Raw genomic sequence first — 24,721 nt, 5'->3', positions numbered from 1 at the left:
AAAGTCTTACTGTTTTTATGGGCACTTTTTTTTTTTTTTCTTCCAACTCTGAGCTTTTTGAGAACAAGTAATCGCTGAACCTGTCACAACACCCTAGCTTTGCCCCTGGTTGTCATGGTAACCAAATACATAGCATTGGCCCAGCAGTAGAGGGGATACATGAGACAGAACCGCTCTCCCTAAACTAAGCAAGCGGAAGTAAAACGCGCTGCAATTCTTTTTTGTGTATTTTGACCGAAGAATGTCAGAGACCTTTTATTAAGACACCTGGGAATTGTTCCACAGTATTCGCGTGCTGATGGCTGCAACCTTCAGACTGAACCCCCTGGGGACCACCAGGCGACAAAATAAGGAATTAGTTCTTTAGCAGGAGGGTGGAAAAAGATTAATACCCTCGCTGTTCCTGCTGATACAGTAAACCTAAGGCTTTGGGCAGACAAATAGATTAAGGAGAAACGGCTCAAGAAAGACAGACAGATAGTCAATAAGCCAAACCATCCATTGCTTGTGTGTGAACGGCCACCGAGGCAAAATTCAGCAGCCACTGGGGCTTGCTCTGCTCTCCGATTGGCTGTGTGCGTTACGGAGTAGTGTTAACCTATATATGACAGGCAGCATTACAGTCAGCATGGGCAGCCACGCACACAAAAAGGGAAAAGACAGGCTGCGTTTGGCCACGTGTTGGGATAGAGCCAGTCCAAACATAGCTGCGGTGCGTGTGATTATATCCCCCCCCCCACACACACACACACACGCACGCACGCACACACACATGTAGCAGGAAATCCAAACAACCAAGAGGAATCCAGGGATATGAGTAGTTAGCAACTAGCCTCAGCATTGCTGCTAACGCTAATAAAAAACAAGGATTTTTGCACGTCATACGGTAAGAGTGAGTTTTAATGAGTTGCAACAATTAATCGACAACTAATCAATGATCAAATTAATATTTTGATAATCGATAATCATTTTAAGACCTTGTTTAACTTAAAATTGTCCAAATCCTCAGAATTTCAGCCTATCGACACTAGATATTCTCTGATTTTTGTAGTACTTCATGAAAACAGACTGATTAACTGTGTTGAATCAAAATACCACATTGGCAAACATCTGCTTTTACTTTGGAAAACAATTCAACTAGACTTCACACCGATTTTAAAATCGGCCTGATCGGTATCGGCCGATATTTAGCATTTAATGCTGATCGGCTTTAATGTCATAATTCGCCGATCCGATCAATGACGTCAATCATTAAAGTGGACGACGGACAAGACAGTCAGCATCAACAATAATCGTCTCATCTTCCCAACAGAGCGAATGGACTGCGGGATAGTGTCTCATTGACATGAAGCAAGCTCTTATTTCTTCCTCACAAAAGAAAAACGGGCCTAATTGAATACGATTTGCACTTCATTTCCGAACCTAATGTGATTTAAATGAGACTCCTGCTGAAGTTGTTTGCCAGCAAACAGAGCGGATTATGCTACGTGAGAGAATCGGTCTCATGAAACAGATGGAGGAAGTGTCGAGTTTGCATTAATGCGGCACATCATCAAATGATCACATCAACTGCAAATAAGCTGCTATAATTTTTTTCACAGACAAAGAAGATCTCCATTCATCCATCCATCCATCCATCCATCCATTTTCTGAGCCGCTTATCCTCACAAGGGTCGCGGGAGTGCTGGAGCCTATCCCAGCTATCATCGGGCAGGAGGCGGGGTACACCCTGAACTGGTCGCCAGCCAATCGCAGGGCACATAGAAACAAACAACCATTCGCACTCACAGTCATGCCTACGGGCAATTTAGAGTCTCCAATTAATGCATGTTTTTGGGATGTGGGAGGAAACCGGAGTGCCCGGAAAAAAACCCATGCAGGCATGGGGTGAACATGCAAACTCCACACAGGCGGGCCGGCGATTGAACCCCGGTCCTCAGAACTGTGAGGCAGACGCTCTAACCACTCGTCCACGTGCCGCCACAAACAATAAATGCCAGTGAGTATTGTTATATTGTATGTCTACAATGTGTTGCTACCCTGTTTGTTTTCAAATATTTGTTGCATGACAACACCAACTCCAAAAACATGAACGTTAGGTTCAATTATGACGAATTTGACCATGATGGTGAATGGGAATGGTTGTTTATCGATATGTGCCCTGCAATTGGCTGGCGACCAATCGAGGGTCGACCCCGCCTCAAGCTCAAAGTCAGCTGGGATAGGCTCCATTTTACCCGCAACGCTAATGAGAATAAGCACGATAGCGCTTTCTTTGCGGCTTAACACGCCCTTGGTCGTGGCGGTTTTCAAGGCTCACATAAACGCTTCATTGCTAAACGCCAGACACAAAGACGAACGCCAGAGATGTCAGATTAAAGTCAAGAGTCTGCACTTCCTTACAGATTTCCAAGACCAGCCTACAACTGTGTGTTTTTGCCAGGGAAGGAGCGGGGGCTCAAACATCTCAGTAGCAGCATCTCCGCATCCTGGCTTCCCTCCTGCAGCAGGAATTTCAACTATGTCAGCCGGAGCGCGCCCAAGAGAAGCTCAAAGAAAACAAGAAGAAAGGGTAGAAGACAGCAGGCCAGGGGAGATGAGGTGCAAAGGAAGGATGGGAGAAAGTGAGGAAGAACAAACAAGTGCTAACAGCAGGTAAAAATAAGCGAAGTGTGAAGCCAGTCGCTGTTAAAACGTTGGGGATGAAAACGACACTGTGCATGTATGATGTTAGCTTTAGCACAACGTGGCCTCTGTTTATGGGGAAGTCAAGCGTCCATTATGTTAGTGACTCCATTTAGCAGCGCTAAGTTGCTCGTATCATTACACACATTTGGTGGCAACAGCGTTGCTGTAAGATCACTAACCAATGGTGCATTCAAGACTGCAGGAAAAGTAGGAATTATAAGCACTGAGAGTTCCATAAAAATTTGCTGTCAAATATATTTACAAATACACAATAAAAGAACAAAATTATTCTTCTTTTCCTTTCAGCTTGTCCCTTTTGGGGTCACCACAGCGCGTCATCCTTTTCCATGTAAGCCTCTCCCCTGCATCCTTCTCTCGAACGCCAACTGCCCTCCTGTCTTCCCTCACGACATCCATCAACCTTCTCTTTGGTCTTCCTCTAGGTCTCTTGCCTGGCAGCTCCATCCTCAACATCCTTCTACCAATATACTCACTATTTCTCCTCTGGACGTGTCCAAACCATCGAAGTCTGCTCTCTCTAACTTTGTCTCCAAAACATCGAGCCTCGGCTGTCCCTCTGATGAGCTCATTTCTAATTTCATCCAACCTGGTCACTCCGAGAGCGAACCTCAACATCTTCATTTCCGCCACCTCCAGCTCTGCTTCCTGTTGTCTCTTCAGTGCCACTGTCTCTAATCCGTACATCATGGCTGGCCTCACCACTGTTTTATAAACTTTGCCCTTCATCCTAGCAGAGACTCTTCTGTCACATAACACACCCGACACCTTCCTCCACCCGATCCAGCCTGCTTGGACCCGTTTCTTCACTTCCTGACCACACTCACCATTGCTCTGGACGGTTGACCCCAAGTATTTAAAGTCCTCCACCCTTGCTATCTCGTCCCCCTGTAGCCTCACTCTACCCCCACCACCCCTCTCATTCATGCACATATATTCTGTCTTAATTCGGCTAATCTTCATTCCGCTGCTTTCCAGTGCATGCCTCCATCTTTTTAACTGTTCCTCCACCTGCTCCCTGCTTTCACCGCAGATCACAATGCCATCTGCAAACATCATGGTCCACAGGGATTCCAGTCTAACCTCATCTGTCAGCCTATCCATGACCACTGCAAACAGGAAGGGGCTCAGGGTTGATCCCTGATACAGTCCCACCTCCACCTTAAATTCGTCTGTCACACCTACAGCACACTTCACCGCTATTCTGCTGCACTCGTACATGTCCTGTATTATTCTCACATACTTCTCTGCCACTCCAGACATCCGCATGTAGTACCACAGTTCCTCTCTGGGTACTCTGTCAGAGGCTTTCTCTAGATCAACAAAGACTCAATGTAGCTCCTTCTGACCTTCTCTGTACTTTTCCCATCAACATCCTCAAGGCCAATAATGCAGCTGTGGTACTCTTTCTAGGCATGAAACCATACTGTTGCTCGCAAATACTCACTTCTGTCCCGAGTCTAGCCTCCACGACTCTTGTCCATAACTTCATTGTGTGGCTCATCAACTTTATTCCTCTATAGTTGCCACACCTCTCCACATCACCCTTGTTCTTAAAAATGGGCACCAGCACACCTTTCCTCCATTCCTCAGGCAACTTCGCACGCGCTAGAATTCTATTGAACAAGCTGGTCAAAAACTCCACAGCCACCTCTCCTAGATGCTTCCGTACCCCCACAGGAATGTCATCAGGACCAACTGCCTTTCTAACTTCCCCCTTACTAATCATTGCCACTTCCTGGTCCACCACACTTGCCTCTTTTACTCTCCCTTCTCTCTAATTTTCCTCATTCATCAACTCCTCGAAGTATTCTTGCCATCTAGCTAGCACACTGCTGGCACCAGGCAACATATTTCCATCTCCATCCTTAATCACCCTAACCTGCTGCACATCCTTCCCATCTCTATCCCTCGGTCTGGCCAGCCTGTATAGATCCTTTCGCCTCTCCTCAGTCGCCTTTCCTTAGCGAACCTTTTGCCTTGTATGATTTCCTGTAATGTAAGGTTCCACCACCAAGTCTCCTCCTCTCCTTTGCTGCCAGAAGATACACCAAGTACTCTCCTGCCTGCCTCTCTGATCACCTTGGCTGCAGTGGTCCTGTCTTCTGGAAGCTCCTCATTTCCACCGAGAGCCTGTCTCACCTCTTCCCGAAAAGCTGCACAACACTCGTCCTGTCTCAGCTTCCACCACATGGTTCTCTGCTCTGCCTTTGTCTTCCTAATCTTCCTCCCCACCACCAGAGTCATTTTACACACCACCATCCTATGCTTTCGAGCCACACTCTGCCCTACCACTACTTTACAGTCGGTAACCTCCTTCAGATTACATCGTCTGCACAAGCTGTAAGCCACCTGCGTGCTTCTACCTCCACTCTTGTCGGTCACCCTATGTTCGTGCCTCTTCTGGAAAAAAGTGTTCACTACAGCCATTTGCATCCTTTTTGCAAAGTCTACCACCATCTGTCCCTCCAAGTTCCTTTCCTGGATGCCGTACTTACCCATCACTTCTTCATCACCCCTATTACCTTCACCAACATGTCAATTACAATCTGCACCAATCACGACTCTCTCTCTGTCTGGGATGCACAGAACTACTTCGTCTAGCTCCTTCCAGAATTTCTCTTTCACCTCTAGGTCACATCTTACCTGTGGGCCATAGCCACTAATCACATTATACATAACACCCTCAATTCCAAGTTTCACCCTCATCACTCGATCTGATACTCTTTTCACCTCCAAGACATTCTTAGCCAACTCTTCTTTTAAAATAACCCTGACTCAATTTCTCTTCCCATCTACACCATGGTAACATAATTTAAACCCTGCCCCTAAACATCTAGCCTTACTGCCTTTCCACCTGGTCTCCTGGACACACACTCAATCAACCTTTCTCCTAATCATCATGTCAACCAACTCCCGAGATTTTCCTCTCATAGTCCCAACATTCAAAGTCCTCACATTCAGTTCTAGGCTCTGTGCTTTCCTCTTCTCTTTCTGCCAAAGAACCCACATTCCACCTCTTCTTCTTCGACTTCGACCCACAGTAGCTGAATTTCCAACGGCGCCCTTCAGGTTGACCGCGCTGGTGGCGGACGTTGTTAACCCGGGCCACGACCGATCCAGTATGGAATTCTTTGGATGAACGTTCATAATTGTTCGGCAAAGTCTTAAGCCGTATGCCCTTCCTGACGCAACCCTCTGCGTTTATCCGGGCTTGGGACCGGCCTACAGTTTGCACTGGCTTGTGCCTCCCATAGGGCTGCATTATAAAAGAACAGAATTAAGGAGTTATAATCTCCTTTTTTTACATTTTAAAACATTTCCAGGCTTTTTTTCCACTGGGTTAATTTTACCTGCATAAAAACAGACGAGCAACTTCCCCCTGAAAATTCCTAATTGTATCCAAATAAAAGCAATCCAGCGAGCATCCAGGGTCTCGACTGGACTCTTGTCACTCTGTCAACATTTTTAATTGGCTCCACCTCACCGAGTGGGCAAGCTAATTGGTTTGACAGCAGTGAAGAGGTCATCTAATTGGCTGGGTAATGACAGTCATGAGGACAGAGGCAAGGGGAGGGGGGGGGTCGGGGATGCCATCTGGGCGTTGGGTGCAAACCGTTAGATAATCCCGACGTCCCGCCGCTGCCCTCTGGACGCCGCCCTCAGGGACGACGGCGGTGGACTTACTACACGAGCTCACTGCGCTACAACAGCTTTTTGTATAACTGCAAACACGAGACACTTAACTGCAACATTGCTGCACAAACGTCTTTCTTCAATCTCTTTTTCGGTTATGAATCATATTTTTGGAGTCATGATTGACAGCTGCCTCAGGCATGTCTCGTTCATGTTGCAGTCAGGGAACGTAGGTAAACAAGCGCTGCGATTTGATGTGTTCTGCACGTTAGTGGTTAAAAACTCAACAAATCAACACATTAAATGTGAAACACTGAAATGGACATCAAGGGTAGGACATAGGACAGGGTAGCCTGATAGGAATATTTGATTATTATTAAAATAAACATTTATCAAACCCAATGTGTGCGTACAAATCTTGTTTTTTTCCAGCTACAATATTGATTTTTTTTCTTGCATTTCAAGCCAAAGTCAACCAACAAAACAAAGATCTGTAATCGCTGTCTATTGTGACGCATTCCAATTTAGACAATTAAACAAGCTGGTGGTGTCACGCTAATCAAGAGCCAGCAGACAAAGAGCCGACATAAACACAACAATCTGACCGTCACAGTGGGCCCTGTGTGTGTGTGTGTGTGGCTTGCCAAGACGACCACTGACAGCTGCCCTACTGCAAAAACAAATGCACACACGCGCACAAAAAACAGATACATACACACACACACACACACACAGACACACACACAGTGCGCGAGTCCTGGGCTGACATAGAAGCAAGCAGCCTTGAACAAAAGCATACACACACCCAAACACACAAAGCTGGCTGTGATTAGCCACTTCCTGTCAGGCGGCACACAGCTGCCAAGTACTGAACACTTATGCCCAGTGTGCATTTTCCCAACATCGTAATGTGACTTGGTTAGCGCTGTAACCAGGCAATTTGGAAGACGCAAGCAGCATGAGGCGGAGGAAGCCACTGGGTGGGGAATCAAATCGCGAGTAGCCATCAACGCGCCCTGGCAGCCCCTTTAATCACGGCCAAACCTCCAAATGATCAAACTTTGACGCCACGTTCTGTTCACATTAGCTAGCTTAGGCATTTTCTGTTATATGACCAACTCTGACCCCCACCAAGGCCAAACGGTTAAGTTCTGAAGCTTCTTTACAGCGTTTTGCCTTGAAGAGCGTGACCAAGCACTGCTCCAAGCGGTCCTTGCGATAATTGTCTGCAAAGATGTCTGACTGCGTGACCCGTCGGTGGCCCACATACGAGGTCCCATTGTGCGCAGCCTACATTAGCTCCCAGCAGACAGCTTCTAGAAGCTGGCTGTTCAAGAACTGGCTAATGTGTGCCTTGAGGGCGAGGTAAGGGCAGAAGTGCAGGAAGGGCCAGACTGTGCGTTGTACGCACGGTGGACACTTGATTAGGTACAAAATAGCTATTCATTAATTTGATAATCGATTAGTTCTCGATTAATCGTTGCACCTCTAATGAGATCTAATACAAGAGCTCTTCACCTTTCCGGAGAAGTTGGTGCACGCCACAAAAAAAAGATGTCAAAATAAAACCTGTTTATACCCAATAAAGGCATCATGTAAAATCATGCAACCACGATCAAAAGTAGTTTAAAAAAAAATAAAAAATGTATGCATGTAATGTCAGCCATGCACCCCTTTCAATTTCCAGTCAGAGTTGGCATACCCCCGGCTACACTGCGCACACAGTCAACAAAATGAAAACAAAGCAGGGCCGCAGCTAACAAATATTTGTACAATCGCCCAATCTAACGATATTCCCACCGATGAAACATGAACATTGATTTTTCATTGTTAAAGAACAAAAATGTGGATGTGAGGTGCAACTATTGATGTTAAAAGGTGGGTCTGACCTGGTGAGTGATGTGGGAGTCAGCGAATGAGAGTATAGAGTTGGCTGTCGCAAACGCAGATTAACAACTGGGTGTTAACTGGCTAACCGTTAACCAGTCTGCGTGTGTTGACCTTTGACCTCCTGGGCATCAATTGCGGCTGTAGGAGCTCGTGCATGAATGTGCTTTTTAACACGTTTATTTCTTTATCTCCCAAACTTTGGACATCATCTTCTAATTGCCACCATTGTGCCAAATTATTTCGAGTGGTGCGGGAGTCTACAGTAAGATTAGTTCGTGTGGAAAAACGATCACGGCATCACGCGCACCAGCGTTTTACGACCACCCCCCCTCCCAATGGACCCACCCTGCTCCTGAAGATGTCGTGTTGGCATTCAGGGTACTCACATCTCCAGCATGACGTCATTGAGGTAAACTCCATCCATCAATTGCACATATTCTGACAGTTTGCTGCCATCTGTCACCGTGGGCTGCCCCACTGTCTTCACCTGAGAGGGGAGGGGAAATAAACACCACACCTCAAACAAAACCAATTTGAGTACATCAAAATGTTAAGTGTGAATGAATTTACCCAGCAGACCAGAGGTGACATCATGAAGTGCTCCAGCAGGGGGCTAAAAACCTCACTTTCCATATTTTACCAGCACGATGATTGCAGCGTATTAGAAAGAAAATGAGGAGGGATGATGTGGATGTGAATGAGAAGTGTCGGTTTAGACTCCACTCATGTGGTTGATTGGTTTAAAAAGAGGCGCATTTCGGCGGCTTTGTGACGTTTTTAGAGCGGGGGGGGGGGGGGGGGGGGGGGGGGGGGGGGGGATTTTTTAAAATAAAGGTTAATCCACAAATGTCTCGACACGACCCTGCTGTTCCCCAGAAGCCATTTCAAGACCAGCAGCTTCCAAGAGTGATGGCGAATGGATAAATCCAGGAATGGTAGCTAAAATGCGCCGTTACAAAAAAATATATATATACATATATAATATATATATATAAATAAGAAGAAGAAGAATCCGGCCTGTTCAGATTCCAGACAGCTGTTTTAGTCCTCGTGTCAAAAAAAGTACGTGTGTCGCCATTCATCCGCTACTCGCTAATGGGACTGAAGAGTCGCAGCTGAAGAGACCGAAGCACCGCCCCCCACCACCTCGCTCTCTCTCTCTCTCTCTCTCTCTCTCTGAATTTCTTTCTCTCTCTCCATCCCTCGCTCTCTCACTCACTCTCTTTGCTCCCTCGTGCGCATCCTCCTCCGAGAGAAAAAGTAGGGCCTCCAGCAAAGTTTCTCCTTTTCTTCAATTATTTTGGTCACGTGTTTTGAAATAAACACACATTAAACACAACGATTAATTTACGCGTTTAAATTATTCGTGACAAAAATTACACACATTTACGTTGGCGTTGCTTGAGCGACTTTTGGTTGACACTGTATAGCTAATTAAGTGTCCTGCACATTGACCTGATTGCATATCTAAAAAATACAATTCAAAAGCTTAATTAAATCTACCTTAAACACTGTTAATTGTTTCGTTTGTTTTGCCAACCCGCTCCCAATTTGTATTTTTATTTTTTTTAAACAATGAAAAATATTAATGGCCTCGATGGACGAACAACACGTAGCACGTTAACTTCCGGTCGGCATGTAAACGCGTATTGACAACATGAGAAACGTAAAAAGTAAAAGCTTTTTCTGCCATTTCAACCTCAAATAGTACGAACACCAAACTATTTAATATACCTACTACACAACCCCTGGTTACACATTTAACGACAGAGGTTATTTTTCAGTCTGATGTCGTCCCATTAGCTTGTAACATTTTGACACCTGACCTTTCCACCTTTCCGGAACACACGCCACATAAGGCCCATTTAAATCCTTTAAATATTATTATTATTTATCTTTTTTACTTATTTGTGTTATGCCTTCTCCTACTTATACCTGAAGTAGATTTTCTGAAAAAATAATAATAATAATAATTCACACTTTTAGTGTGATTTTGTATCATGTGTTTTTGTGTGTGTTTAGATGAGATTCAGAGGGTAAATGACGAAATGAAACACTGAAGTACAAGATAGTATATAAACGTTTGCTGTCATTGACAGATTAGGGCACGTTTTTGATGACTCAGCGTCTTGCATGTTAATTCACAGATCATTGCCGGAGCACAGGGGACACATAATCAAGTGATTGATGACTCTTCAATTTGAAACACACAACTACTGATCTGGGATTTTAGTCCATTGCGTACCCCCAAAAAAATCCAACACAACAAAGAAGAAGCTCTCCTAATTCCTGTATACTGTAATAGAATTGTGTAGTGTTGCCCTGCCACATAGATGCTATTTGTTAGCCCATCTATGGCATTTCCCATTATGTTATAGCATTAAGCTAGCGGCTTGAATGTATTTCTCCATATGTAGTGCATGTTTGTCCACCAACAGGAACACAATTGTTTAGGCAACACGACCACCTAATGGCCTCAACAGCATAAACACAACGAATACAGTTATGTTTATGTGAGAAAGTTTTACTGTGCATTGAAAATCAGCATTTTGTACGGCATGAATAAAAGAAAATATTGTTCTGAAGATACATTTACTCCCGGTTTAATGAATCAGACCCATGTGGACTAATGACATAACACCGCAGGCAAGTCACGTCAGCGTACTTGCAACATTTCGCCTGCTGTTAAATGGAAATAATTCATACTTCTTGTCAAATTTTGTAATCCATCCACACCTTAAAGAAGACACACATTTGTTTCACAATTTACCGCGACCCTTGTGAGGATAAGCGGCTCAGAAAATGGATGGATGTTTCACAATTTAAAACAATTCCCAAGTGTCTTACAAACATGTTTGGGACATCCTATTGTAAAAATATCCCAAGGATTAAGAATTATAGCACGCTTTTTGTTGTTGTTGCTGAAACTAGCCTGTTTGTAACTTTTTTTTTTTTTTAGCTATGGCTTTGTGTCTTTTATACTGTCCTACTTTGAGATGTTTTTTCAATGTAAAGTGGATTTATAAAATGCATTATTATTATTATTATTGTTATAGCAGTAGTAGTAGTAGTAGTAATTAGTATAGCGGATCCGTAAGTGTGACGCACGAAGCGGATATGGGTCTATATAAATATAAAACATTTAATCTTAGAAAGAAAGAAAAAAAAACAAAGAAAATTTAAAATTCTAAATTAAAAAAAATTACCTTAGTGGGTAATGTAATTGAACCCATTTAATCACAGTGAAATACAAACAAAAAATAAAACATTTAAGTGGAAAAAAAACTATGAACATAATGATTAAAAAAGACAAAGTAAAATAAAAGAATAATGAACAGAATAAAGTTTATCTTAGTGGGGGGAAATGGTGAAAGGTGTGCTATAATCCCAATAATTAAGTCCCCCGGCAACCGTTTTAACTTGGGAAAAAAACAACATTATCATTTAAAGCGTCATTTAAGTTTCCTGCAATAAATTAAAGCCAGCAGGGGCAGTGATTTTAAGTGAGTTGGGCTCTGACGCCGACCCGTGGTCACCGACAGGACTGCAGGTGTGAAACAGGCGTGTTGCTTTTCAAGGACATTAATAATTAGCATTAGTGGCCTTCCTAGCACCCTGGGCGAAACTTTTATCTACTTTTTTTTTTTTTTTTTAAAGTGTGAAATGATCCCAAACTTTTACGCACTCTTGACACCTGCTTTGCGCTTATTACTATGTGAGTCTGCAGTAATGGCCCGTATGGAAAAATGATTTCCACAAAATCCCCCAAAAGAGCTAATAATAATAATAATAAAAAAAACTGCGGTATAAAATTATATACAGTATGCACGATTAAAAAATATGTGATACAGCGAATTGATAAAACAATTTCATGTCATTAAAAATTTGTTTTGGGGGGGGCACGATGTCGCCCAGTGCGGATGCACATAATGCACATGCCAGAAACCACCGGTGATTACCATTATCAATATGTATCTCAAGACTGGAAGTTGCAACTATGATTTCTATGAATGAAGTGCACAAAAACAACAAAAGGCAAAACACATATTGTTGAAATGCTTTTTCTTTTTTCTTTTTTTTATTAAATACACTTCAATATTCCAATAATAACCAAGCTATGAAGAATAACCATCCACACAAACAGCTTTGTAAATGTACCACTGTCATGATTTAATACAACACTCATGCAAAAACAAAACCGGCATCCAACCATATATTTTATTATTTCCTTTGTTCTTTTTCTTGTTTCTTTCTTCTTTTTTTTTTGAAACAGTCTCACCAATAAGCTAATAAGGCTTTCTTCTACTCTGTGACACGAGTAATTCTCATTTGTACATCCAGTAAAAGGTGAAAAATGACTAGCAATAAACATGCATATTTCATCATCATCATCATCAATGTAAAACTGCATATATTTTTTTATATTTATGTACGGTTGCTGTGGCTTTGACAATAACTTTGTAACACGTTTTTCCTCTTCAAACAGCAAATATTCATACGATGCAAAAGCTACACAGTGAATGAATGTGCATAAAGTTTAGGTAGTTGGTGCAATCACTTCCTGTTTGGTCACGTGACACGCATGTACAACATTAAGACTCAAAAGTGGATTCATACCCTGTCTTGGGTGTGAGTTTGAAAACAATGAAAGTTGCAGTGAACTAATGGATGGGACAAGACTCCCAAAATTTTAAAACAACAACAACAACAACAAAACGTGTGACACGTTTTGTTGTTGTGCCGTGCCTCATATTGACCCGATGTTAAAATCATCAGACAAAAAAAATAACATTAATAATAATACATAAACACTATGTACAACAATGTATTTTTTTAGGTTGCGGGGAAACTAATACAAAAAATAAAATTCAATAAAAGTAATCACGTTTTAATATTTTATAATTTGAAAAATAATAATAAATAGGCCTGATGTTAAAATTATTGTTAAAAAAAGATTTGTTTAAATGTTAGTGGGGGAAAAGCAAAGAAAGTAATATAATATTGTTCAATTAAAAAATAAAAATCAACATTGTAGTCGAAGACAGTGGGGGGGGGGGGGGGGTGGACAGAAAAAAACCCAATACAATAAAAAAATGGAAAAAAAACAACTTAATCTTAATGATCCATTCCAGCAAAACAAAAAAAAAAAACAAAAAAAATACATTTCACCAGCTGACAAGCCATCATTAAAATTAAATTGTGTGACTAATGCCATCATAATTTCTGAGGCAAGATATTAGACCAAGACGGTGCAAAAAGTGTTTGTGATATGTTTCCTCTTAAAGGGACGACGTTTGATTGCATGTGCTCGTGTGACTCTCGCATGTGTTGTGACAGTAGCAAAGGGTTGCAGCAGTCTCACACTGTTAACCCCTCTTTTTTTCCCAAACCAGTTCTGACTTTGATTCAAAAAAATAATAATCAAATCAAATAAACATTGAAAACACTAAACAACAAGTACGACATTTACAACAAAGAAAGGACCTGCTGGCTGATTGCCTTCAGCAAAAGAAGAAAGGTCCCTCGCAACTCTTCCACGCATCTTGCCTTGTATTTATTTATTTAGTTTTGCCACGTGTTTCAGCTGACATGCTTGTTGAAGCGAAACGCACAAGTACGGCAAGCCGAGATGGACGATAAAAAACGAGACGTGGGGGGGGAGTGGGTGACGATCATCATCATCATCATCATCATCATGATCATCAGGGAGGAAGAGGAGCAACAGTCGGAGAAACAGTACAGGCCAGTAAACGTGGAATCATGCTTAAACACGCACACACGAATACACGGAAAACCCTTTGAGAAATGTATTCTAGATCCTTGATATCCACATTGAGGTCCTTGTACTAGTACACTCTTAGTCCTCGTTAGTAAGACGGTTCAGGGCGCTGGATATCAAGGATCTGGAATAGCCGTTTGAGCAGTTATTCCAGATCCTTGATATCCACCTTGAGGTCCATGTAGCTACTAGTGGCTACTTTGTGACTCATGTCAACTAGTGCTGTTACTAGTGCAGCATAGTCGTTTAATCGTAAGGTTTACTTGTGTCAAAAGTGGCACTAGTAGTGGAAAAAAAACACTTACCACTAGTGCGCCCTAGTCGTTCTACTAGTGCACTGAATTGTGTTACTAGTGAGGACAAAAAGCATACTAGCACGTGGAACTTAAGATGGATACTGAGATTACTGAATACATGCTCAAGCAGATTTCCATAAAGACAATTCAGCGCACTAGTAGAACGAATAGGGGGCACTAGTAACCTTTTTTTTTTTTTTTTGCACCCACGCCTTCCACTATTGTGACATTTCTGCACACAAGTAGGACAACTTTGGCAAAACTACGAGTGGGCATTTTGGTGCTACTAGAAGGTTCCAGGAGGCTACTAGTGCGTGACACATGCTTACTAGTTGGACCTGATAGTGGTAATAGTAACGTTTGTGTACTAGTAGTGCAAAGAAATGTGACTACTATAACAGTCATTTTACTAGTGCAGCTAAATTGTCTCCCTTGAGAGGCAAAAGAATGTACTAGTACACGGACCATAAGCTGGATATCAAGGATATGAAATAAATGCTCAGACTGCTTACCACACACAAACACACACATCTCGCATATAAATATACATTCATACATTAAATAAAATTCCCCAAAATATAATATAATACATTAAAAACACTAATAAAGAGTAAAAAATAATCATTGCCATAATAATAAAAAACAGTCCCTATAAGTAACACGTGACAAAATGTCCAAATTGGACATTCATGTAAATTTAATGTTAGCGCTTCGCAATTCTCCGTGTGTGTGCACGTACGTGTGTGCGTGTGTGTGTGCGCATGCACGCGCAAGCCGACAAGACGACGGGAGGTTGGCGTGGACAGGAGCGGGGCTGCGGCATCGAACCCGCACAACCTCGGCAAACATGCACCATCCATCAACACGGAGGAACCGCACCGGCCGGTCGGTGGGCCTCCTGCTCCTTCGGTCAAGCTAATGATTGTTTTTTTTTTTTTAATCTTTTAATGTGTTGTTTGTTTGTTTGGTGTGTCTTTTGACAGCGTTGTTGTCATTGTCGTATCGGTGCCCCCCAGGGCTCATATGTTGTTACCCTCTTGTTCCAGGCCGGGATGCTTGCAAGCACGGTGGAGAGTCGACGCTCCGCCGAACGGTTTGAAGAGTTGAAGACGAGCTGAGGGAGGAAGAAGAAAATGCGTGACGACTTTACGTAAATGAAAATAGATTCCCATAAGCAGGTTTTTGGAAATAAAACTTATTTGATTTGAGCTGATAAAAACTCGACACAGTCAAAAACAGTTTTTTTATTGTAAATACATTTAACAGAAATGTATTTTTTTCCTTCATTTTAAGAACAATAGAAAAATATATAACAAATAAAACAAAGAAAATTAAATCGATTTTTTTTTTATCATGACCACCTGTGCTTCTTTATACATTTAAATACCTGTATATACAAATTTTGATTTTTTTTTTTTACAATTAAAAATAAGAAATGGTGTTTTACAAAATCGCACTCGATTATTTTAAAAATACATTTACATCAAAATACTTTCTATTTTTGCACTGGCTCTTCATCCTAAAAATAAAAATAATTTTAAATGTCAAATTAGATTTAAATATACATTAATTTAGCAACACATTACTTTTGTATTTTATGAAAAATAATGATTTTTAAAAATAGCACTAGATTTTTAAAAACTATTTATAACTATTAACGTCAAAATGTATTTGAATTTAAAAACAATTTATATTTTTATTGCATTTTCTAATCTCTGACTAAAATAATGTACAATCAAACTCATTCGAAATAATCTTTTTTTAAATCACGACTGCTAGCTTTTTATTCAAACAAATGTGAAACTATATTAGATTATTATCAACAAACAGATAAACTTGCATTGAAATTTATATGTAAAAATATTTTCTACTTAATCTTTTTTTAATATGTAAACATGATATAATAATACATAATAATAATGTAAAATGAAAAAAAACTGACTTTGTTCCGCCAGAGCTCACCGCGCGTGGGGTTCACTGCAGCGGCGCGGCGGGAGCTCCCGAGCAGTGGAAGTGGACGTTGAGCCACTTGGCGTCGCGGCGCTGCCACACGCGCGTCTCCTCCGACTGGCAGGAGCTCGGGCGGCCCTGCGCGTCCATGTACTGCGTCAGGCGGATGTACGCGATGCACGCCGCGTCCTCGCCCATCAGGTGCACGTGAGGGTTCAAGATGGTGGTGTGCACCGGCTTGCTGTTCTTACTCAACACTGACCGCAAGTCGGAAAGAGACAAACAGCCCAATCGCTCATACTGACAATAAAGCTCCCGTATGAGAACGTGCAGGTCTACTTAACATTGTGCGTGTAAATGAGGACACGACGTAAAACGTACAGTTGTCAAAGTAGAACTTGTGAAAGTCCATGCCCTCCACCAGATTCCCCAGAGCTTCCGGCTCAAAGGAGGTCAGACCCGGATCACAGATTCTCCTGCCACAAGACAACAAAATCAATATATGAAACTTCATGATAACCAGAAATTCCACTTTCTGGATGTATTTTAACACATGCAGACATACCGTACCATGCCTGTTCATTCTAGCAGTATCTATGACATGAATGTGCATGCGTTTTGAATATAGCGATTCACTTCTGACAGATAATTTATAATTTATAATGACGCCTTCAGTCATGGAATTGAAAAAATTGGTTTTGACATGAGGAAAAATTCAGAAATCAACCAGCGTCATGTCATGGAAGCTGATTATTATGATTATTATTTTTTATTTTGGAGGTGAAATAATAATAATAATAAAGGATAGCAAAATAAATACAAACGAATAAATAAATAAACAAATAAATAAATATATAAACTTAACGTACGTGTAAGCCTCAAAGTCGCCATTGTTGATGGCTTCAATCAGCTGCTCGGTCATCTTAATGATCTCCTGTTTGCGGCCTGAAAACACACAAAGAGGAAGTTAAAGAACAGAAAACACATCATTACAAAGTTCAATACTTAAAAACAGTGAGCTAAAACATATACAGGACGCTAAAGACCATAAAAAAACATAAACAGGATGTTAAACACCTTGAAGAAAATGATATAAATGACCTTAAAATGCACAAACAGGACGTTAAGGATAAGAAAATGCCCATGTCCACCAACTCTGTGTGTTAACTTACATCGTTTAAGCAATTTATAAGAAAACCAGAAGAAACATACATCGTTCGGCATTTGACCATTGTCAATGTCTGCAATTGGGCCCGAGTGCCAGTAGGTGGCAGCATAGGAACGTAAAGCATCAAGGAAGAGCCGGTTAAAGGCGGTTGGTTGTTTTAAGGTTAGGGCCTATTGCTTAGTGTTATGCTTGTGGGTCAAGGTTTTTTTTTTTATTTTTTAACTTTTATATGCAATAAATTTTAATTGCCCTCAGTGATTTTTTTGGTTTTTTTTTTAGCTTTTAAAAAAAAAAAAACGTTCCTACATTTAAGTGCAGTGTTAATCAAACGGTGAAGAACGTTACGCTACTGTATTTTAATGGTGGTACTTGGGAGAGCTAAGAATTTTTTTTTGATCGGTACTTGGTGTAAAAAGTTTGAGAATCCTTGGTGTTAGAGTTGAGAGTTTTGACAGGTTGAATTGAATTTCATTGGACCGCGCAAGTATAGCTAATGTTGAGGCCTGACTTATGGCGGCAAAAAGAAATATTTGGACTGTTTTACCGCTAAATGCTAATGCTAACTTGTTCAGATGGCTCAATTTTGGAGCGACACGCCAGCAAACGTGCTCATATTCACAGTTCGGCATTCGCAAATGTTCATATTCGTGGATTTTAGTTTGCCAGCAGCCTGGCCGAGGCCGAAGAGCGAGGAAAAGCGTCGCAAAGGCTTCTTCCGCTTCTTCTTCTTCTTGTAAGAAGATTAGCTCCTTTCGGGAGGCCCTGAGACTAATTACAGGATTAAGTGTTAGTGCCACCGTGTGCCGCTCAGGTACGACGCGGCACGCCAACCGTAGTCGTGTCGGGTACAGGAGCCGCTCGAAGCTTAGGGTGCTCAAAGTCCAGGCCGGGGGCCATTTTGCAGCCCTGCAGCACGTTCTTTCAAGATTGCCTCGTCGTACAGATTCTAATAATGAAATCAATAAACATGGAGTATGCCAGGAGGTTATGATAAAATGTAAAAAAAAAAAAAAAAGGGGGTTTTTTCTCGTTTTTTTTATAACTATTAAAAACGTTTTTTTTTTAATTGAACATTTTTGGGGAAGAAACATTAATTTTTAAATTAAAACATTTTTCCAAGGTATCATACTTTTAAAAAAAAATAACTACTATTAATTATTTTATTATTATTATTATTTTATTATTGATATATTAAGACATATTTAATTATACACTAGATAGACTAATTTTAAAGAATGTTTAAAAAAATTTGAATTGTACAAAATATGATTTTTTTTATTGGGAAATAATGTAACAAACATCTAGTTGTTACAAGATCACACCGTTTTGTTAAAAAAATGACAATATAAAACAAAGTAGAATGTTTCATCACATTATGAAGAAATACAAAAATTTGAATTTTTACAAGGGTATTTTGACGGAATTTTTCAAAGTAGAAATAAATTGATGAATATAAATTGATTGATAAGTTACTATTTAGTTAAAATGTAAAATGTTACAAAATGAGACTTTTTTTTAATCAAAAAAAGATGCAAAACATCTCGTTCTTTTTAAATTAGAAAATGACAAAAATGTCAACGTTAAATTTCACAAGATATTACGCAGTTTTTAATTGAAAGAATAACTCCCAAAATTTGAGGTATCATTGTATTTTTAATATATATATTTAAAGTATGTAGTTGAAAATTATATATCACAATGTTGAATTAAAAGAAAGGTTTAAAAAAATGGTTACCAGATATGGCGCAAATTTGTATTTTAAGAAATATCATTAAAAATATATATGACAGAAATTTTCAAAGGAAATGTTGATGAAAATTACAAACATGTAAAAAGTTGAATGAAACGCAACATGCAGAAAAAGGCCAAAGTGGGACAAGTACCTTTCCTACCTTTCATCTCCTCCTCTTCGGCATTGTTGCAGCTTTCCGTCGAGCCCTGCAGGCAGACCGCCGACACACGGTTGAGGACCAGACGGGTAAAAATGGAGGAACAACGCAACACGTCACGACACGACAAACCTGACGGATGGAAAGATGGACACACAACAGCCTCCCAGGAGCACAAACCAGCCAAGACAGTGTCCAAGCATACTACAGATTTTTGTTTTCCTTTTTTAGGGCTTGCATGATAAAAATATTGCATAATTTAAAATATTGAAAAACTATTGAGGAATATCAAATTATAACACTGGCTTCAAAATTAAAAAAAATAAATACTAATATTAAGTTAAATGTATCCACTCAGCCCTTTTAAGGATCCTTATAGGTTAACTATGTGTTACTATTGTTACAATATTATTATTTTTTTAAAGTTAATTTGGAAAAACTATTCATTGAATGAGTTCATTTGTTAATTTAACCATATATTATTTTAGCTTTTATTTGTCTTACTATTTTGATTCCTGGATTTCTTTTCAATTAAGATCTTATTTACAACTCATATAATATTTTGGGATTTTTTTTCATTACTATTTAATTATAGTTTTTTTTTTTTATTGCAGTATTTTTTTTTATTCTGGATTTTTTGTTTTAAATAATTTTATAAATCTGAAAATATTTTGAACGGTTTCTATTTGATTTCCTGATTTTTAAAAACGTATTGTTGAGTGAAATAGAGTCCTTTGTTCTTCCAATTTATGTTTGTATTACTATTTTGAAGATTCCCCCCCTTGCTACTTTTGCTATGATTTTTAGATTGCTTATTTTATGTTATTAAACAAGTTTATTATACCCATGTATTTTTATGAGCTAACTTTTTTTTTTTCCTCCTCAATGCACTGCGAGCGTCTTACCTTGGTACCGTCAGCTGGGTTGTGCACGACAGTGGTCTGCGTTTCCTGGGGGAGGTAGGACACACTTTACCATGCAGGGATGGATGATGGATGGATGGATGAATGAATTAAGGACAAAAAAGCCACGGAATAACAACATATTCCATGACAACATACGCAACCCGACAAAACAACACAGCTTGCTCCATGGCTGTGCGAGAGTTTTGCACCTCCTTCCACTGCGCATCTCCTCCTCTCTGTTACTTAACAGATAGCGCACAACATTTTCTTCCACGCCAAACTCATTCAAACGTGCCAATTTTGGGGGACTTTTCTGTGTGCACTGTGGAACAGAAAAAGGGGCCCGCCCCAAACTGTTCCTACAGGGTGGCAAGCATACAACTGACCATAGTAATTACTACTACGACTACTACTAATAAAAACACATTACACACATAAACATTAAAAATAACGAAGTCCTGATTCACACAGTAATTGAATCAATCATAAAACTAATGGAAATGTAAAAAATAAAATGCATAATAAATAAAACATTCATACCGTATCGTCAAATAATTAACTTAAAAATAGCACCAATTAATTAAATTGTAATTTAAAAAGGTAATACAAATAATATATGAATATATTCTTAAATATATAATAATACAAAGTACAATATATAATAAAATCTAATTTAAAAGAATAAAATCAAAGAAACATCACAAAATCATACAAAATTAAGGAAAAATACAAATTTACAAAAATCCTAAATATAGGACGAAAAATGCCAAACGATAATAGTATGTAATATTTAAATACGATATAATATGCAATTTAAGAAAATAAGAATTGTAGTCAATGAATGATCTTAAAAATAAAAAACTAACATGAAGAACAATAATACAACAAAATAAAATACCAATAAAAAAAATCCTGACGTTTTCGTAAAAATAGTCATGAAATAGTATATTTACAAAAAATACAAAAATAACATTTTGAATTTAACAAAACATGCTAAATAAAAGTACTCAAAATACCAAAACAAAAAATATGTATATATATATATTTATAATTATATATTTAATAGAAAACAAAAAAATCCTAAGAATTGTAATTCAAAAACAAATAATAAATAAAATGATATATTAATCATGAATTTAATTGCTCAAAAATGATCCGATGTAAGATGTTTTACTTTGATGACCAACTGAGATTCAGGGACAGCTAAGATGTCACTGCACCATAGCTAACATGGCGTCGGTTTTTCGGTCAGAAAAATCTTTACTTCGGACACGCGAGCGTACAAACCAATTTCAGCAATAAGTCAACGTTGATTGCGTGTGTGGTGTGTGCGTGCGTGCGTGCGTGGGTTCATATGCGGGAGTGGGATGGTACAAAAAGATGCAAGGAAGGAGGACGGAGATCCAAACATGAATGAAACATCATGAAGAGTGTCACGCGGCTCAAGCGCCTCTGCCCAGGAAGACTCGTTACAAAAATGACACTGCAGGTGTCAGACACACAAAACGGACGAGCGAGCGAGCGACACGTGCTCATCATCTCACCATCAAACAAACACTCGAGCTGGACTTCCTTTTCTGCCAGACGAGGAGGGGGGAAATAAATAAATAAATAAATCAGCAAGAAAATCCTAATCAAAACAAACAAGCCGTCACATTTTCGCACACAAAAAGAGAGGAAAAGCTGACAGATTGAAAAACACAAAACCAAAATAGTGAGCCATTTTGAGAAAAACAAGGGAATGCGGCTGGGAAATAAAGGCGCTCACAACATGAAAATATACGGATGCAGCTCAATTAGATTCCATTCGAATGTGCTAGAAAATGGTGTTCGCAGTATTTCAATACAAAAATATGATAGGCAGTGGTACCTGGACATACATTTTATTTGACCAAACCACATAACTTAATCATATCGTTAGCCTAAGATCATAACTGGCTGAAGCATTTTTAGCTTACTGCTACCAAGTATTTTTTAAAAAAAAAAAAAAAAAAAAAAAAGTTTTTTTTTTTTTTTAAATGTTCAAATATAACTTAGGCGACTATGCTATTGGGCTAACAATGCATGAGTTTAATTTTCGGCACTGAACTATTGAAATAAAGATTTCCATGATATTCTCATTGATCGAGATGCACCTGTACGTTTTGAAAACCTCGTATGGTGTCTTTTATTTTTTATTTTTTTTAATAACAACAACTCTTCATTACATGCAGAGACATTAACCACCACTAGCTTGACAAAGAAAGCAGATTTTCTGCATGAGCGAGAACATAAAATAGTCCGAACTAATCTGTTACCTGCCAAACTTTGAAAATGAGAAAGGAGGAGAGGAGCCAAAGTCAGTCAAGGTCACAGTGAGGGTGCTCGGGAAACGTACCTTGACGCCATCCGACTTTTTGTTTAACAAGGTTTTGCAAGCTGCAACACAGAAATGGCAAGAAATAAGTCAAGATGGTACAAAGACAGCCAAAAAATTTAAAATAAACAATCTCACACAATGTATCTAACTGAACACAGTAGAACCTCCAAAAGTAATTTTTTCACTTACTGTCACAATTTCTCCCCAAAATACCAATGTGCTTTTAAAAAAACAAAAACAATAAACATTTTTCTCTATGTGTATATTATCAGTAATCCAGGTCATGGTCGACCACAATGTTTCAAGTGTCGAAGTTTGTTTTTTGAATTTGTCGTGTATTTGTTATTTATTTATTGATTTTGTTTTCCAAAAAAACGACACAGGAAAGGGTCTTGCTGAAAATGCATTTACTGAATGTTAGGGGTCCCCAACAGCACGGCACCAGAACTCACTCAGTAGCGCCCCCTGGAAAGTTGTATTTAAGTTAGTTGTGCTGCAGTTAGTTTTGCTTACAAGCATTTATGCAGGTACTTTTTTTTTTTTTTTTTTTTTTTAACTTTTATGCGCAATATAGTATAACTGTAAAAAAAACAACAACATTGCAGTTCATTGGAGTAGGAGAAATCACTTTGTGATTTCCTCCGACTTTCCACGTTGCACTATAATTAAAAAGTGGGCTTTAATAGAATAAAATAAAAGTTTTGTTTGGTTGCAATATATCCTGCTCTGTGCCAGATCTTCCTAAAACACAATGAGGGGGGAAAAAAAAAAAAAAAAAAAAAAAAAAAAAAAACTACTGTCACTGTCTACAGTTTAGCAAATTGTCACAATGGAGAATTGTTTTTATAGCAATCAGCCGTTAAAACCAAACATTCCCTTTCGAGCGTCACATTCTAGTGGGCCTCGCCTTACCTTCCGCGTTAAAGAGTTGGAAGGGTGGCAGTAAAGAAAGTAAGAAAAATGTATTTATTCAAGTTAGCATTTAAAGAATGCAGGCACAATACCACCATGGTGGGGCTTCATGCTTTTGACATGCAGCATTCACTTCAAAAGACAACACTCGTACTTTGAAATTGAATACCAGCAGTTTCATAGTATTTAATAGCACTTTAAAACGACATAACGCCTTTTTTTTTTTTTTTTTAACAGTACAGTGGAAATGGAGTCATTTCAGTCATATTGGCTGAGCTCCAATGGCTTGCAGCGGACAATATTCATATCGTATTAACAATAATATTATGTCGGAAATGGCTATTTAGCTAATAGCATAGTTTGTCTAGTCGACATGCAAACCGGCAGGCAGTCAAAACGGGACATTCCGTTGAGCATGTTGCATGCACACTGGCACAAAGGCAGGCATTGGCCGGGCATCGGGCTATAAAATGATGCAAAGGTGGCAGGAATGGGAGCGTTACGGACCATAGATGCTAATATTTGGAAACAAATTGGATTACGGCGGCCGACTGGTTAGAGCGTCAGCCTCACAGTTCTGAGGACTCGGGTTCAATCCCCGGCCCCGCCTGTGTGGAGTTTGCATGTTCTCCCCGTGCCTGCGTGGGTTTTCTCCGGGCACTCCGGTTTCCTCCCACATCCCAAAAACATGCACGAATTGGAGACTCTAAATTGCCCGTAGACATGACTGTGAGTGCGAATGGTTGTTTGTTCCTATGTGCCCTGCGATTGGCTGGCAACCAGTTCAGGGTGTACCCCGCCTCCTGCCCGACGACAGCTGGGATAGGCTCCAGCACGCCCGCGACCCTAGTGAGGAGAAGGGGCTCAGAAAATGGATGGATGGATGGAAATTGGATTACAGTGAACCCTCGTTGGGTTTAAGAGTATAAACTCGAAATATACCCAAAATACTTTCAAACTCATTTTACGATATTACCCTTAAAGATGGTTTCCAGAGCATTTGATTTGGGGGGGAAACAAATGCACCAGCAATGCGAGAACAGCTTGCATCACAAACCGTAAAAATACAGATGTTACTTTCCTATTAGTAACTTTAGCACGTTTTTGACTCAGTGAGAAATAAATAATCTTTTCTCAAGTACATACAGTGGCCGGTGCCTTGGGATACGAGTTCTCAAATCATCCGACCCAATTTCAATGAATGGCAAGATTGTTGTAATGCATTTTTTAG

At 39.8% G+C, this 24,721-nt stretch overlaps 2 protein-coding genes across 16 annotated transcripts in view; both read right to left on the bottom strand.

The window, feature by feature from the left end:
• The window catches only part of LOC133409520 (girdin-like), a 72,058-nt gene extending 63,027 nt beyond the window's left edge, over positions 1-9,031 (bottom strand). For all 6 annotated transcript variants that reach the window (XM_061689638.1, XM_061689633.1, XM_061689635.1 and 3 more), the window contains exons 1-2: positions 8,803-9,031; positions 8,619-8,719 (exon numbers count right to left, since the gene is read on the bottom strand). In XM_061689638.1, the coding sequence (XP_061545622.1) occupies positions 8,619-8,719; positions 8,803-8,865 (164 nt within the window). In that variant the 5' untranslated portion in view covers positions 8,866-9,031. The remainder of the gene's footprint in view (positions 1-8,618; positions 8,720-8,802) is intronic.
• Positions 9,032-12,279: 3,248 nt separating this feature from the next.
• Positions 12,280-24,721, bottom strand: part of camk2g2 (calcium/calmodulin-dependent protein kinase (CaM kinase) II gamma 2) — a 31,831-nt gene continuing 19,389 nt past the window's right edge. For 2 of the 10 annotated variants that reach the window (XM_061691062.1, XM_061691066.1), the window contains 7 exons: positions 22,597-22,637; positions 21,764-21,796; positions 19,309-19,363; positions 17,127-17,202; positions 16,639-16,733; positions 16,250-16,514; positions 12,280-15,421 (listed from right to left, as the gene is read on the bottom strand). In XM_061691062.1, coding sequence (XP_061547046.1) covers positions 16,282-16,514; positions 16,639-16,733; positions 17,127-17,202; positions 19,309-19,363; positions 21,764-21,796; positions 22,597-22,637 — 533 coding nt within the window. In that variant the 3' untranslated portion in view covers positions 12,280-15,421; positions 16,250-16,281. Of the gene's footprint in view, positions 15,422-16,249; positions 16,515-16,638; positions 16,734-17,126; positions 17,203-19,308; positions 19,364-20,219; positions 20,265-21,763; positions 21,797-22,596; positions 22,638-24,721 lie in introns of all 10 variants that reach the window. The other 8 variants (XM_061691063.1, XM_061691067.1, XM_061691059.1 and 5 more) reach the window with 5 other exon arrangements.

The sequence above is a fragment of the Phycodurus eques genome, chromosome 11 (assembly GCF_024500275.1).
Source record: "Phycodurus eques isolate BA_2022a chromosome 11, UOR_Pequ_1.1, whole genome shotgun sequence".
NCBI lineage: Eukaryota > Metazoa > Chordata > Actinopteri > Syngnathiformes > Syngnathidae > Phycodurus > Phycodurus eques.
The sequence above is the reverse complement of the archived record's forward strand: the minus strand, read 5'-3'. Positions and strand labels throughout refer to the sequence as shown.